General features: G+C 38.6%; 1 protein-coding gene and 1 long non-coding RNA gene across 4 annotated transcripts in view; one reads left to right on the forward strand and one right to left on the reverse strand.

Moving 5' to 3' along the window:
- Positions 1-40: 40 nt before the first annotated feature.
- On the reverse strand, positions 41-7,444 carry LOC114299656 (uncharacterized). 3 transcript variants are annotated; one of them, XR_014364249.1, is made up of 6 exons: positions 6,916-7,389; positions 2,556-2,620; positions 1,575-2,420; positions 1,397-1,468; positions 1,226-1,288; positions 41-358 (listed from the first exon to the last, which is right to left on the reverse strand). XR_014364249.1 is itself a non-coding variant. In XM_028244451.2 (6 exons), exons 1-6 carry the CDS (start codon positions 7,017-7,019, stop codon positions 314-316), a joined length of 627 nt encoding a protein of 208 aa, XP_028100252.2. In that variant the 5' UTR covers positions 7,020-7,444; the 3' UTR covers positions 41-313. The 3 variants fall into 3 exon arrangements, 1 of the variants encoding a protein (XP_028100252.2); XM_028244451.2 differs by having other exon boundaries at positions 2,143-2,420; positions 6,916-7,444; XR_014364250.1 differs by lacking the exon at positions 41-358 and having other exon boundaries at positions 1,257-1,288; positions 2,085-2,420.
- Positions 7,445-8,384: 940 nt separating this feature from the next.
- LOC145822645 (uncharacterized) overlaps positions 8,385-16,273 on the forward strand; it is a 39,397-nt gene continuing 31,508 nt past the window's right edge. Inside the window, exon 1 of the long non-coding RNA XR_014364251.1 lies at positions 8,385-8,442. This is a non-coding gene — a long non-coding RNA (uncharacterized LOC145822645). The remainder of the gene's footprint in view (positions 8,443-16,273) is intronic.

Genomic DNA, 16,273 nt, shown 5'->3' on the forward strand with positions numbered 1-16,273 from the left:
TAATAAAGAAAACACTAACCAAATTTGAACAGCCCTCAGATGGCAGACAAAAACAACCCTAATATAATTTAAGCAACAATCAAATTAACAATTTCTAATTCTGTCCGGCTAATGAATCTTCTATTCATAATATACCAACAAATGAACTCACTGAAGCCAGTTTCACCACCAATACAACTGAAGAAATAATCCAAACAAGTTACATGCAGTCATACCAAACAAAGGCTGCTGACTACAAGTGGGGGGGTGTTGGACCAAATCATTAAGATCCCAACCAAACATACATAGGACCAGCCGGCTTCACTACCAAATGTCAGGCTCTAGACTCCAATGCCAAAAGTATCTTCTTTCTTGGACCCTGAAAGAAAAACCCCCCAGAAATAAAAATAAATAATAAAAATTTAAAACTGGTAACAGATAAGGAAAAGCATAACTATTTTTTATACTAACAAAAACAAGAGCAATACTTTGACATGCATCCTAAATGATACCCAAAGATTCACAAGAAAAAAAGAATCTAACTCCATTTGTTTGGGCATTCTGTATTTTCTAGTTCCGTATTTTCTGGTGTTTGCACAATGGAAAACGAAAGTTAGATGAAAACATTTTCCGTGGTCAACGGAAAACAAGCTTGTTTGGACAAAAAATGTTTTCCACTTTTAAAAGGTGGAAAATGTTTTCCGGACTAAACTCTTACCAATGTCAACACACTATCACCACCACTCTCACCTCCACCACCACACCACCATCAGCATGGCTACTGCCACCATCACCGTCACCATCACTGCTGTCGCCACCCCACCACCATGCCAGACCTTCGTCGCACCACTACTAGCACCACACAGAAAAACGTGTTCACCATCAGCATGGCTACTGCCACCATCACCGTCACCATCACTGCTGTCGCCACCCCACCACCATGCCAGGCCTTCGTCGCACCACTACTAGCACCACACATAGGAAAACGTGTTCTTTGGAAAATATTTTCTGACAAAAGTATTCCATAGAAAATGTTTCCGCCCAAACAAACGGAGCGTAACAACCAAAGCTTCTTAAAGAGTTGCATGTGTCAATAAAAACCACACATCCGCAAATCTTCATCTAATTAGACTCTCAGTCATTGATCCAATTCCATGAGGAGGAACACAAAGCATGTCTACTTAATTCTATATTGAGAAGGGAAGACAAGAACTCCAAATACTAAAGTCAGACCAGTTAAGTTTACCATTGGTATTCCTAAAACCTTCAGATCCTCATCGTTCATGTGCACAAGCGCTGTCATATCAACCTGCACAAACAACATAAAGTGTCAAACTAGTAAAATGAACATCTGAAGGAAATGGTTGAAACCAGAGCTAGTACAAATAATACAAGTAATGTAGCAAAGAGTTCATACTTCCTCTGCTTGGAATGTAATTGAGTACTTCTCCAGACCAAGGGACTGCAGGAAACTATCAACAGATTCAGCCTGCACCAGAGATGTAGCACTTAGAAGGATGAACTACCACAAATTTATAAATAACTACACATAACTGAGTTCTACTTTTTTGGTGTCCAAATTTATAAATAACTACCTCCCTGGCATGGCCCTTCACAATGGAAAAAATGCATATGGCACTGGTATGAAAATTGCTTGATGAATCAGCTCAATCAAATGTGTACAAGTTCGGCTATTTGTTCGCGCAATGTGTTGGCTTGGACTTCATTGGCCCTAGGTATGGGTGTGTTGTGGTTTTTCATATCAGCAAAGGAAAAAAAAGACTGAAATTTTCTCCAAACATATGTTCATTCGAAGACTACATATTCATATTCACTCTTAATTGCAACAAAGGTGAAAAAATGAAATTATTAACTGCAAAACTACTATTGATCCTCATAGAAATTCATGATTCTATAAGATGCTAACTAAGCCACACTCACCACCTAACCACAAGAAAATCCAAAACATAAATGATAGTGCCAATTATATGACATGAACTAGTGGCAATCAGAACAATATTCTTTGCTATATAAATTGTGTGTACAAGAAGTTTGGATCTAGATTTATCTTAACCACACACCTCAGAATAAATTAAACTTTATACCTCCTTCATAACAGTTGTAAAAAGGAAATGGACAAATAATAATAAGTGAAAGTAGTGCCTTTTGCTGAGTTTTTTTCCTAGGGACTGAGCTAGCAACTTTTTTGATCTCTGGTTCAAGGGCTTCAACAATAACACTTTTCCTCACAGGCTTACTACCCTCAAGAACTGGCTTCAGCTTTGGAAGATCAGTGTTCGCTGGATGCGAGTACATTGTGCCAGAAAGCTTTTCACGCAGATCCCTTGCGCCAGAAACAGATCCATTTCCACTTTTAGTTGCTTGCTGGACACTCTTCTTCTGGAGCTTCAACCGAAGATCTTTAGTACCAACTCTGCGATCTTTAAACGCCATTAACATTCAATCAAAACCATATAAGAGTTATGCATATACATATAAATATATATATATATATATATATATTAAAAGGCTGAGCAATAACTTGTTGAATTCAATCATATTTCAACAAACCATACTTGACACTTGATGTTCATCATCTTTGTAAAGATCGTGTTCCCATTTGTCATCATCTTGTCTCAGCCTGAAAAAAACATATGGCATCGAATTAAATAAAAAAGTCTTGTCCCAATGAAAACAAGTAACAAGAAGTTTTAACAAGAAGTCTTGTCCCAATGCAGTACACATGGAGAGCTCCACCTTACAAACTACTAGAAGAAATTAAGGTTGGCAAAAGAAAAAGAAGGAAGAACGACTATGATTTTCATTAGCCCTAAATAGATAGAGATAACCAAAAGACCTATAACTCAAGCCACATAAAGCCATGTGTCTCAAATTAAAACACAACTTTTGACTATATCTAACACCACAAAGACAAGACATGAAACATACCTTCACAGTATGGCTATTTTATGCAAATCATTAAAAATTCAAAACTCTTTGAATTAAGGAAATGATAAAATGTTGCTTCACAACCACTTTAGAATTAACAGATAAAAGTTATCACAGATTTCCAGTGGCTTATCGTTAATATATCCATGATCTTTATTTCCAGTTTCTTCCAACTTGAAACCCTACGAAACCATACACATATATATAGTGATAAGAAAAGGTAATTCACAAAACAACAACGTTAGGGAATGTCAACAATTTACAAAGGAGATATAAAAAATAAAAAAAATAAAAAAGACAAACCTAAGCTCCTCCTCCTCATTTAACAATAAGCTTAACAAAGTCCAAAAATTGGCCAAGTGAGAGGGTACCAACTCATATCTGTCCAAAAGAGCTCTTGAGCATAAAAAGCTAGGAAGCACGGATACGGATACGGATACGGGATACGGGTACGATACGATATGGATACGGCAATACGACAAAATTCGAAAAAGTAGAATACGGATACGGCGGGGATACGTTCATAAAAAATATTTTTTTTACAATTTTTAGTAATGTAGCATCACCCATAACAACCATAATGCATCAGCCATAACAAAAAATTCATCAATTCAATTAAATTTCAACAATTTCAACAATATAGCATCACCCATAACAACCATAATGTAATTCAATCCCTTAATTTGAAAAAAATTTACAAAGTTCATTTATTTATCAATAAGTTTATTTATTTATTGATGGCCAAGATTAAGTTTACAAAGTTTATTAATAAGTTTATTTATTTATTTATTAATAAGTTTTTTTTTATCTTATCTTATTTGATTTATTAATAAATTTACAAAGTTTATTTTTAATAAGTTTACAAAGTTTATAATTTTATAAGTTTACAAAGTTTTTTTTTATAATAAGTTTATTTATTTGTTTGTTTTATCAGGATTCAGGTAATAGTACCGAATACATATACAAAGTTTTTTTTTTTTTTTTATATCTTATTTGATTTATTTCATTTTATTTACAGAGTATGCATACAAATAAATAAATAAATAAATATATAAATAAAAATAAATATGCAAAACAGAGACGACATAGATAAAAGGGAGAGGGAGAGAGAGATCGACCAAGAGGGGGGGAGATGAGATCGAGATCTGTCCATCTCCACCCAGACCAAACAGATCGAGCGAGAGGGAGAGGGAGAGAGAGAGAGGGAGAGTTCGTGAGATCGAGTGAGAGGCAGACAAAGAGGGAGCGAAAGGGAGGGAGAGAGGGATGAACCTGATCGACGACCGTCGAGCTGCTGTTCGAGACGAGAGACGACGACGAACTCCTCCTCCTCCTGCTTCGCAGCTGCTGTTCGACCTAGGTTTAGGTAAGTTTGGTTGAATTTTTTTTTTTTTTTTTTTTTTTGTGTGTTTTATTTTATCTTATTTTCATATTTTATACTTTGACCCCATTTTAAGTTTTTTAAATTATTTTTTTGCCCAGCCGTATCCATACTGTATCCCGACCGTATCCTCGCGTATCCTAGACGTATCCGAAATTCAAAAATTAAAAAAAAAAAATTGGATACTTCATTTCCCGTATCTAATACGTATCTCCCCGTATCAGGCGCGTATCCGTATCCGATACGTACCCGATACGCGTACAGGGGCCATTTCGGAGTATCCGTGCTTCATAGATAAAAATGAAACTTTTATACCCTCAATAGACCTATAGTTCTGTTCACCCCATATATTCCCCATAACATAAGGCATAACTTCTCCCTTCTATTCCCTACTTTATCCCCCTGACAACTATGAAGAAGCGCAACCTCCCGCAAGCAAATGTCCACTCGGTTTCGTAATGGATTAGAAGGCAATTCACCAATTCTCCACCATGTGTGCACATTCCAACACCAATCTATAATCAACTGCCTTCTTCAAATCAAGGTATCGATCAGGGCTGTTCAAATACCTGCCCAAACCGATGAATCCGACTCAGCCCGACCACAAACAGATGGTTTCGAATCCATAATCAGTCGGCTACAGGTAAATAGGGGCATTGTCATGGGTTATCAGTCGAATAACAAGTTTGGCAAAAAGAAACCCATATAACCTGACCAGACCGATTTGAATATTTAAAAAATATCTCCACACATGTCATATTGTAATTGATGATCACAAATTGTATCTATCACTATTCTAGGGTGCTTCACCAACTCCGCTTATTGAAAGTGCTGCAAATCTCTTTCTCTATGCACTCATTGATTCCTACATTAATTGCTACACTCACTTCAAATTGATTACATTTTCTCTCATACATTAATTGCTCTAACTCACCCTCTCACCTATTTTGACCTCTCTCCACCGTTTCATCTACTGTCTCACCCTCTCCCTCTATCCCAATGAGAGCATTGACTTCTCTCTCTACTATTTCCTATACTACCCATCTACACTGTTCCATTTGGAAAAAAAAAAACATCCCTCTTCGCATTTATTTCTCTTTTCCATTAATCAATCTCTCTCTCTCTCTCTCTCTCTCTCTCTCTCTTCCATTACATTGATTCGATCCCCCTCACCCAAAAAAAGTCCTTTGATCTCTCCATCCCAAAAAATCCATTATGCCTCTTCAGTCTGCCATCTTTCTTCCATTACATTGATTATATTCATTCTCTCATGGGCTGGCTATTTGATCCTCCTCACCCAGAAAGACCGTTCAATCTCTCCTCCCAAAATATCCATTATGCCTCTTCAATCCCCCCGATGGTCTATTTTTTTTTCCCTAGAATCGTTAATGGTGGTGTTGTTCCATTAATGGCGATAGTGGAGGTAGATGTCTGACACTTACAGTTTGTTTATCAATTTCTCATACAATCTGTGATGAGCAATGGCGTCGATGAGTGATTGAAGAAGTAGTTGCTGTCAATGACATGGTGAGTCTCCTCTCTCCCTTCCTTTTCCATTTTCTTTTCTTCTCTCTCTCACACAAATCAGTACATGAGTTTAAAATCTTTTTATTGTGATGTTTGAATTCCATTTTTCCGATTTTTTCTCTCTTTCCCTAACAAGTTTTTGAAATCGACCAATCTGACCGCCAAACTCAGTCCGTCAATCTTTCACCTAAAAGCTACCCAACTTAGTTAAACTCCATCTCATAGCATCCTCCACTACTGACTTGGTCTTTAATTTATGAGTTTGAAATCCATATCAATTTTGACAACTACTTGCAATTTCAACAAACTACTACCTCATCGACTAAAAGAATTCCAATCTTGGTATGGTTTTTTATCACCCTAAATCCTAAATCAGCAAACTCTTCATAACCTCACTCACTATAAACCTATTTGTAGGCAGCATTAGTATATGTTCCCTGCTGTCCTACATGACTCTCTAATCATCATCCTTCCTCTGACATTCCAATCTCGGGAGACCCCAGAATTAAGGGGATAATGGTTTTGTCTACGCACATTCCAATATGCACGTGCACGCCCATGAAACTGTTATATTGGATTATGTGTGTATATAAGAACAAAAAGAGTATGTAAGAGGGAAAAAGAGAGGAGAAGCAGACAAAATATTTAGCTGCACGATCAAGATTACTGATTACCACATCAGTATCATTAGCCCACTAAGCAAGTGATCCAGATCACCCGATTGTATGACAAATAATAGTTTCATTGTCAATTCTCTTTACTTGAATGCAAAATAAACTTGGGAACAAGAAAGAGATCAGCAAAGCAATCATCTTTCCATCAAAAACTACTTAAACGAAGTCCTAAACTGCAAATTATGGAACCCATGTAAAGCTTAATGAAAAGAAAAGCTCCTTTCAAACAAAATTTGAAACCCTTCTTCGAGAGAACACTCTGAGTTTAAATTAAACTACCATTGTCCATGAAAAAAATTGAATTGAAAACCAAAACACACAACTTATACGATACACAACACAACACAATGAGAACAAATACAAAAGACAAAAACAGTAAACAGCATCAAATCAAATCAAACGAACCTCTTGCCGGTAATTTGCCTAGGGCGGGGATCGGGTGCGGTGTTACCATAAAGACGGTCCTTTATGGAGGTCCTGGTTGAAGCCTCCACACGATCAGCATACATCACGTAGTATAGTAGTATAGTATTTAGTATCGTTGATGATCACACAATCAAATCGACCGCGCTCAGAACGCTCTTCCGCTCGCAGTCGAAAACCCTAACCCTAACCCTAACCGCAAATATACATATATATATATATATATAGATATAGATAAAGGTTTTCCGACGACAGATAGAAGAAACGAAGGGACTCTCTCTCTCTCTCTCTCTCTCTCACTCTGTGTGTCCAAAAAGCTCTCGAAATTCAGTGAATCGGGTCCTTGATTAGTTTCGAATGGAAAGTCTTTGCCCAATCAACCGCTTGTAAAGCCCGACCCATCCTCTCCGGTTTTTTTTTGGCTTTTTGTCAGAGTGATGATGCATATGAAAGCATCTCCAACGGTGAATCAGATTTTTCACCAAATTTGAGTTCAAAATGACTCATTTTACTAAATTTGATATTACTCGCTTCAATGGTGCACTTTTATCAAATTTGTGCCGGGGACAACCGGTTAGTCGACCGGTTAAGCGAAAAAATTTTTTTTGATTTTTTTTTTAAACTTTTTGAACCTTTTAGTGGTCAACCGGCTGGTCAACCAGCTGATTGACCGGTTAGGCAAAAAAAAAAAAATTACTGTTTGAACCTTTTCTTCGAACCATTTGAACCTTTAGACGGTTGACCGGTTGGTCAACCGGCCGGGCAACCGGCTGGTTGACCGGTTGGTCTCTCCCAACGGTTAGGAACAGTAATTTGGTAAAATGCTTCGCCTGTTCTCATTTTGGTAAAAGATTTGCTGAATTCTCGATTTGATATCGATTTGGTGAAACCGTTGGAGCTCAAAAAAGTGACTTTTTCATCGAATTTTGAATTTGATACCAGGTTTGATGCACCGTTGGAGATGGTCTGAGGCGTTCAAATGGTAAAATCGAACCATTGAGTTGGATAGATCTTTATGTGTTTTTTACTTTATTCTCAATATAAGGTGAAACGATTTTGGGAAAGTCATTTTCTACAAAATAGTGTTGCCATTGCCTTTTTTATGAATAAAAAAATAATAAAAATTTCCATCGTAAAATTGATTTTTCTAAAGCCGTTTTTACTTAAAGTCTAATTAATTTTATGTTTATATAAAACGGTTTTTGTAAAACTGTTTTCATTTTTATTAAAAAAAATTTCTCAATTTATAAATATTGTTTGCCTAAAATAATAATTTTATCATAAATACAAAACGGTTTTTGGAAAGTCGTTTCATTATTAACAAAACCCATCTCCTTCTCCCTTTGAACTTACGAAAGTCATTTTTGATATCCAACACAACACAGTTGCGATTCTCACTCAGTCGAACTCTGAAGGGAAGACTGACGACAAAGAGGAAGCAAATGAACAACGGCCAACAATACACCACTGGAAAAACAAGGAACACCTTCAGCAAACACCCACATTCAGGTTTGTATCGCATAAATGAGGGTTTTCATTTCAGATTTGAGATTTTAAATTTCGAAATTAGGGATTGCTGAAGCTAGGGTATTGAAAAAGTACAAATTTTGTTATTCGTAAGATATAGTTTACGATTTTCTGTATCTCAGTTCACTTTTTCTGTATCTCTGTTCACTCTTTTTTTGTTTATCATATAATTGTTATGATCAGTTTTTTTTTGATGAGGTTTTTTTTTTTTTTGGTCCATTAATTTTTGTTTTTTTTAAAAATTTTGGATAGTACTTTGTTCGGTGGTACTGTATGGGTGTGCATATGTGATGTCAAACTTGGGTTATAAATTGATGTTAAAGAAATCAAATGTTGTTATTAAATGTGATAATTTTCTTGTCTTCTCTAATAGGATCAAAATTTCGTTTCCATACGTTCTTTCGATTAGGTTGGAAATGAAAATAGAATTGGAAACTTTTTCAAACGTTTCGAAAACATGAGAAAAAACAAAAGAATTTGAAAGTGTATGAAAATATTTGGAAAAAAAAACAAAAACTTTTATTGATGTTAATAAATTCTCAATAGTTAATTACTTGAATATGTGGAGTGTTATGAATGCTTAGTTGGATAAAGGGGTTTGCCATTTTAAGAAAAATATATTAAAAGAAATTGCGAAATTCTTGTAACAGTAGGCATGGAAAAATAAACAATCTGTGCATTGCTCCTTAATGTTTTTTAGACTACGAGCACAATTGGTAGCTGATTTGTTATCATAATAAAGCCTAAAAGTCAAAAGAAGTTCAAAGGGTCTATGTGTCATTGATTTGCACTTGATCTGGCATCTGTTTGACTGTCATTTACTTTACCAAGTTGCAAAGATAACCCCTTTATCAATGTAATTAGCCCAATCAAACGGAGTTAAGAAAACAAATGTTTATTCAACAATCCTCAGAGCTTCTTCTAAACTGAGGTGTTGTAACTCCATGCGTGAATTGATTATCTGTGGCTACATGAATCTATTAGATTAGCGATTGACCCAAAAGCTTAATGTGTTTATGTTTTTAGAAGGCAAGATATTTTTTAGTCTTCATGGAAAGTTGGAATTTCAATATTTTATACTATTGTTTCAGAGTGAACAATTGTGGCCATGGTAGTTTAGAGTTTGAACTTGTAAACAATTTAAGATTTTCCTGTTGGAAGTTGTTAGGTTGTTATAGTACAAAAAATTAGGGCTTGTAAAATTAGGTTCTTATAGTATGACGAATTAGTTTAGTAGAGTTTTTATATATCAAAGGCCTATTGGTTATAATGTCATATATGGATGGTTCAATACATGAAGATGAAATGAGAAATTATGGCGCGCACAGTGAGGTTGTGGGAAGAGTTCTTACAGTATGTGCATGTTATTTCATAGAATGTGAAATTAAAAAAATCAAAGTATGAAAACAACTACACACAAAACACATGACGAAAACGGGTTTGATAAACCTGAACAAAATGTCAATTAAAGATATGGAAAAGGTTCTTTTAAAGCATTTAAAAATACCCACCCATGAAAGCCCCAAAAAAAGAGTTTTAATTGAAAAAATTATTTTAAAAAATAATAATAATACCAAAGGGAAAGTATAACAACATAAAACAAAGAGTAAAGGAAAACATAAGCTCGTAAGAAGGGATGAAGAAATCATGACAAATCACAACAAAAGAATTCAAATGTTAATTCATGATAATTGGCAAAATAATCCCACACATGATTTTTTGTTTAAATGTACAAATAGATAATCCTTCTAAATAATACAAGAAATATAAGTCATATAGGATGCTATTATATATGGAGCAAATAACTTTCATTTCCAGGTTCACGTTGATATGCCACTTAAATATTTTGTAATACCAAAAGACCCATGCCTAAAGGCACTCCTGTGTAATATATGTGGTGTTTGCGCTCAAATGTGTTTACTTTATTATTTTGAAATAATTGAGTTACTTTGAATGCAAAGTTTAGGTATGGAAGTTGTGAGCATTTTGTTCTATTGGGGTGGAAAGATTTTGCGCAATCGCGATGAAGGTGTGTCGTACGACACCAAACCTCAAGGGTTGTATAATGTGCATAGGGGGATAACATTGGGCGAGTTGGAGGCTATGATGGTGCCGAAGGTTGGTACGCATGGGGAAATAATGCGATTAGTGTTTAAATTTAGACTCCCATGTCGGGAGAAGTATAGGTTGCTGCCAATCAAAGATAATGAGACCTTAAGTAATGTCTTAGAGCTCCCACATAAATTAGGCGCTGATTATTTTTTAGAAATCTATGTGGAGAAGGAGAGCAATTTTGGCGGCACAGAGATGCCAATTCTGGTGTACGGGACATTCACTCAAATGTTGACACAATCGCAATCCCCTAACAATACACTTATACAGTCTGCACACATGTTCCCTGAAGATTACCCTCCATTCAATCATTCTTAGAGTTACAATCAATTAAATGCATCAAAGAACGTAGATGGTTATTACAGTGCCGGAGCAGATCCAAGTGCTCCGACAACGTATAATCCGATGGTTCTTACAACCCCAAATCCCCACTGGAATGAAGAATGTCCACCGGTTTGTAATGTTTAACGTACAACGGAGACGGCTATCCAAAATTATGCATCCTCCGATGATACAGTGCCATTGTTTGACGAGGTTGGAGTAAGTGATGAAGATTCCGTGGAAGATGTGGATGGCGCATGGGAAGGTGCAGATAATGACTCCGGTGCTAACGAAGTTGGAGGGCATCATAATATGCAAGAGGTACACCCTAATGTCCATATCCCTTTCTACTATAATTTGCATTTCGACAATGATGGTTCCATCACTAACCGTGATGTTGTCGAACGTTGGCCATTGTGGGACTTCGAAACTGCTCATTTGGAGAAAGGAATGATATTTATTGATAAGAAAAGACTAGTGCACACTGTTCAGTTGTATAACCTGAAGCGCAATTGAGAATGCAAGGTCATAGAATCCAAAGGAAACAGTTGGGTGGCCGAGTGCAAGCACGGCTGCAACTGGAGGGTTCAGGCAACGAAGTTGAAAGACAAAGATTTCTTTCAAATTAAAAAGTTTGAAGCGCCGCATCAGTGTGTGTACCCTAGAATGAATAAGGACAATTACAACCTCAAGTCCGAGGTCATTGCTCATTTCATCAAGGCACAAATTGCGGTAAGTGCCATGCTAGATTATTATTTTTATGATTTCATTATGACTATAATGTATTCAAATATAATTTATATTTGCAGATATCACCAGAATTGCCTATTGCTACAATAATTGAGGGCGTGAAGGAGAAGTTTCAGTTCACTATATCATATAAGAAAGCGTGGCTTGCAAGGTGTAGACACCCCATTTTTGACCGACCTTAAGACTCAGACGTCACCAGTTGAGCGCTTGGTGATATTACATAATGTGCTCGTTCAGAAGTTTCAGAGTCGCGGCCGTGAGCCCTGCCTCCGGACTTCCGAACCCTCTTTTGTGCTTTGTCTCGGTTTGCAAACCAGACTCGGTGTTCTCTGTTTCTTTTCCTGAGGGGAGGGAGAGGTCCCGTAGACCATCTCTTAGTGGCCGTAGGCTACATTTGGTGGCCGTAGGCCATTTTTCCCATTTCGGAGTCCGGTTTTCGGTTTTTCGGGACCGTTGGCCGTGTGCCTCTGTTCGGGACCGCCTAACCACCTCCGTTTGTTCTGATTTTTGGCATACATCTTATTTAATCCCTTTTGAGGAACACTGGGGTGAGAGAAACCCACTTCGTGGCCGAATGCCACTTTCGATGCTTAACAGCCCATTTTCGGGACCCCGAACTGCGCGTTTTGGTCCCCGAGCATTCGTTTTGCAACGGTTTTCGTTCATTTTTGGCAGGTACCTCTGTTTTATCACTAGAGAGGTCACTGAAGGGTGGGAGGCCAGCAATTGTTGCAGCAACCAGTTATACATCCTCCGGCGCCCGTTTTTCGCACTTCCGGGCTAATGTTGAACCCCTTGGGCCCATTTTCTTGAACTTTGAACCACATATTTGTGATGTACACACATGGGAGGACCCTAAAAAATGGTGGCCGGCCATTAATGCTACTTGACCCTTTTGACCCCCTCCTTCCGGGCTAATGTTGAACCCCTTGGGCCCATTTTCTTGAACTTTGAACCACATATTTGTGATGTACACACATGGGAGGACCCTAAAAGTTGGTGGCCGGCCAGTAATTCCACTTGACCCTTTTGAACCCCTCTTTCCGGGCTAATGTTGAACCCCTTGGACCCACTTTCTTGGACTTTTAACCACAGGGCTGTGTTGTACACACATAGGAGGACACCATCAATTGGTGGCCGGCCAGAAAATCTGATTGACCCTTTTGACCCCTAGCCGGCCGGCTAGGGGGTGTGGCCGGCCGGCTACCTGCAGCAAAAGTACCAGGCCGGCCGAGCTCCTTGCACTGTTCCCTTTACAGCTGTGGGGCTTTATCCCCCAGAAAAGATCTTTATCCGGGGGATATTTTGTGGGGGAAAGTTGCTCTCCTTTTCCCCCACCTTTGCACCCCCTTTTTGGCCTTTATAACAAGCAAGCTATATCACATTTTGGGGTTAGAAAAATTCTTCTTCAAGCTTCCATACACAACTCCATCTCTATACCTCTCATTTCCTTGAAAATTCCTAAGTCCTTAAGCACCATTTCTTCTACACCACCAAGCTCTACCATCACCACCTCATTTCCAGCAACAAGGAAGACTTCTCAAAGGCCAAAGGAGCTGCAAATTGGTCCAAGAAGCAACAAAAGTCTTAGGCCTCGTTTGGGAACAGGCTAATTTAGTAACTTTTTGGCTATTTGGCTAAAATGTGATGTAAAAAAAACTAGTATGTTTGGGATGACTTTTTGACTTTTTACGAAAAGATGTGCAAAAAGTAGAGAGAAAAGGGAATCTTTGACTTTTTGGTATGAGTTGTTTGCTTTTTGGCTTTTTTAGTAACTTTTTGGCTTTTTGGCTAAAATAGCCTCTTGCCAAACGAGGCCTTAGTCTTCAAGAGTGAGTAACACTTCTCCTCTTTGACCCTTTTTCTTGATCTACTTGTAAGCCCCACATGCTTTTTGTTTCAAGCTCCGGCCCTAACTGAAAAGGGCCCTCTTTTGAGCTCATCTTCACTTTTCATTAAGGGCTCAACCCTGTTTGAGCCCTCCATGATGCACTTGCTTCATTGATCCTCTTATATGCCATAATCTTGCATGCTATTTTTGGCCCATGAGTAATCTGTTTTTGAGCATGTTGTAAACTGATATTAGGCTTATTTTGAGCCCCTCTTCAACATTGAAGAAGGGCTCAACACCATTTGGGACTTCCATGTTGTACCTACCTTTATACTCCTCTTTTCTTCCCCATTCTTGCATGCAATGGCAGCCTACCATGCTTTTGTTTTTGGCCATTTTACAGTTCTGAAAAAGTGCTTATTTTGGTCCATTCTTCATATTTCATTTAGGTCCTTTCATGGTTTGGGGCCTCCATATGCCACTTCATGTTATGTCTCTCTTTTATTCCCCATTCTTGCATGTTTAGTTAGCCTACCATGCTTTTGTTTTTGGCCATTTTACAGTTCTGAAAAAGTGCTTATTTTGGCCCATTCTACATGTTTTATTAAGGGTCTTTGGCTGTTTGGCGAATATTTTGCATACCTCATGTTATAGCCACTTTTGAGCCTCATTTTGCATCACATTTCTATCATGTTTGTATACTGATTTGAGGTTTTCCATATACTGTAAATATTCATATTTTTGGTCCCTCTTCAATGTTGTAGAAGGAAATTTTTCAGTTTGGGTTTTGCTTATACCACTTGCTTCATTACCCCTCTCTTGGCCCCTATTCTTGCATGCCATTTTTGCCATACCTATGCTTGCTGTTTGGCCATGTTTATAACTGTGAAAGTGCATTTTTTGGGACTGTCTAGCTTCTGTCTTTGCATTGCATGTCCATGTTGTGCATGTTTGGCATAGCTATAGGCCATTTCGGGTGCCTAAATTCGCATTTCGGGACAATTCCATGCATTTCATGTCATTTCGCCTCATTTCGGGACTGTTTTCCCCCATATCTTAGTGCTGAAATTCTATTAGAATGATTGCTATTCATTTCATGTCATTTGCATCGCATTCTGCCGTCGCCTCGGTTTGCGTGCCCGTATGCACGCATTTCGAGGCACTTCATTTTTATCCGTCGGCATCCTATGTGAGTGTTGCTGAGGCTCACTCATGTTGGCATAAGCCCACATCATGTTTCCATGTCATTTACATCGCATTCTGCCATCGCCTCGGTTTGCGTGCCCGTGTGCACGCATTTCGAGGCACTTCATTTTTATCCGCCGGCATCCTATGTGAGTGTGGCTGAGGCTCACTCATGTTGGTATAAGCCCATATCATGTTTTCATGTCATTACATCGCATTTTGCCATTGCCTCGGTTTGCGTGCCCGTGTGCACGCATTTCGAGGCACTTCATTTTTATCCGCCGGCATCCTATGTGAGTGTGGCTGAGGCTCACTCATGTTGGTATAAGCCCATATCATGTTTTCATGTCATTACATCGCGATTTGCCATTGCCTCGGTTTGCGTGCCCGTGTGCTCGCATTTCGAGGCACTTCATTTTTATCCGCCGGCATCCTATGTGAGTGTGGCTGAGGCTCACTCATGTTGGTATAAGCCCATATCATGTTTTCATGTCTTTTCATCGCATTCTGTCATCGCCTCGGTTTGCGTGCCCATGTGCACGCATTTCGAGGCACTTCATTTTTATCCGCCGGCATCCTATGTGAGTATGGCTGAGGCTCACTCATGTTGGTATAAGCCCACATCATGTTTCCTTTCATGTCATTACATCGCATTCTACCATTGCCTCGGTTTGCGTGCCCGTGTGCACGTATTTCAAGGCACTTCATTTTCATCAACCGGCTTCTTATGTGAGTGTGGCTGAGGCTCTCTCATGTTAGTATAAGTCCATGTTACCTTTTCCGTGCCATTTTAGTCACTTGCATTGCATATACCGTCGTTCTCTCGGTTTGCGTGCCCGTGTGCACGCATTTCGAGGCATCTCATTTTCGTAGCATTGTGCATACTAGGTTATATCTTAGATTGCATTCTGTCATTTTCTTGGTTTGCGTGCCCGTGTGCACGCACTTCGAGGCATCTCATTTTCGTAGCATGGTGTATGTTAGGATTGTATCTTAGTCGCATTTCATGCATATCATGCATATTGCATCGTGTTCAGAATAAGAGTTAGCCCGGGCACGGGAAACGAGGTGCGTTTCATACTCCGAGTGACGGAACGTGTCTCAATTCCAAGTCACCGACACTCCGGATTATCCATGATGGAGTTAGGTTTTAGCTGTAGTTTCATGTGCATTCATTCTATATTGAGTTGTGCATTTCGACTCCTCGGCCATCATGCCTCGGTATACGTGATTGGTGGCACGAGGATCGAGACATGCATATATCTGTGCAAATACATTGCTATGCCCCTTTCCTGCTCTCTGTTGCAGCAAAACGAAGAATCAGCAACTTTTTGGGGCTTGGCACGCATTTCAAGAATAGGTGTAAACAGAGGCTAATTGGGGCATTCCGGTGGATTTCCGCGCAAGACAACCCGGACATGCATCATTCATCAGAAGCAAGGCAGTCCCTGGCTTGCATGCCAGTTTTACCGCTTTCTTAGTTAATTCATTAATTAATTAGAAATTTGTACATTATTCGGGACTGTAATATTTGGGACTGTATTATTTATTCGGACCCTCCGAGTGAGGGCACAACTGTAATAAGTGTGCGTGAGTGTGATGTATGTCTTCCAA

This window comes from Camellia sinensis, chromosome 3, assembly GCF_055761805.1.
Source record: "Camellia sinensis isolate YWXY chromosome 3, ASM5576180v1, whole genome shotgun sequence".
Taxonomy (NCBI): domain Eukaryota; kingdom Viridiplantae; phylum Streptophyta; class Magnoliopsida; order Ericales; family Theaceae; genus Camellia; species Camellia sinensis.

What these genes read in the sequence shown, in the direction of transcription:
- LOC114299656 (XM_028244451.2), bottom strand. Translation starts at nt 7,019, where the DNA reads ATGTATGCTGATCGTGTGGAGGCTTCAACCAGGACCTCCATAAAGGAC. An exon ending in AGGCAAATTACCGGCAAGAG is followed by an intron (nt 2,621 to 6,915) that starts GTTCGTTTGATT and finishes TGTTTTTTTCAG; the next exon opens with GCTGAGACAAGATGATGACA. An exon ending in TTACATTCCAAGCAGAGGAA is followed by an intron (nt 1,289 to 1,396) that starts GTATGAACTCTT and finishes TTGTTTGTGCAG; the next exon opens with GTTGATATGACAGCGCTTGT.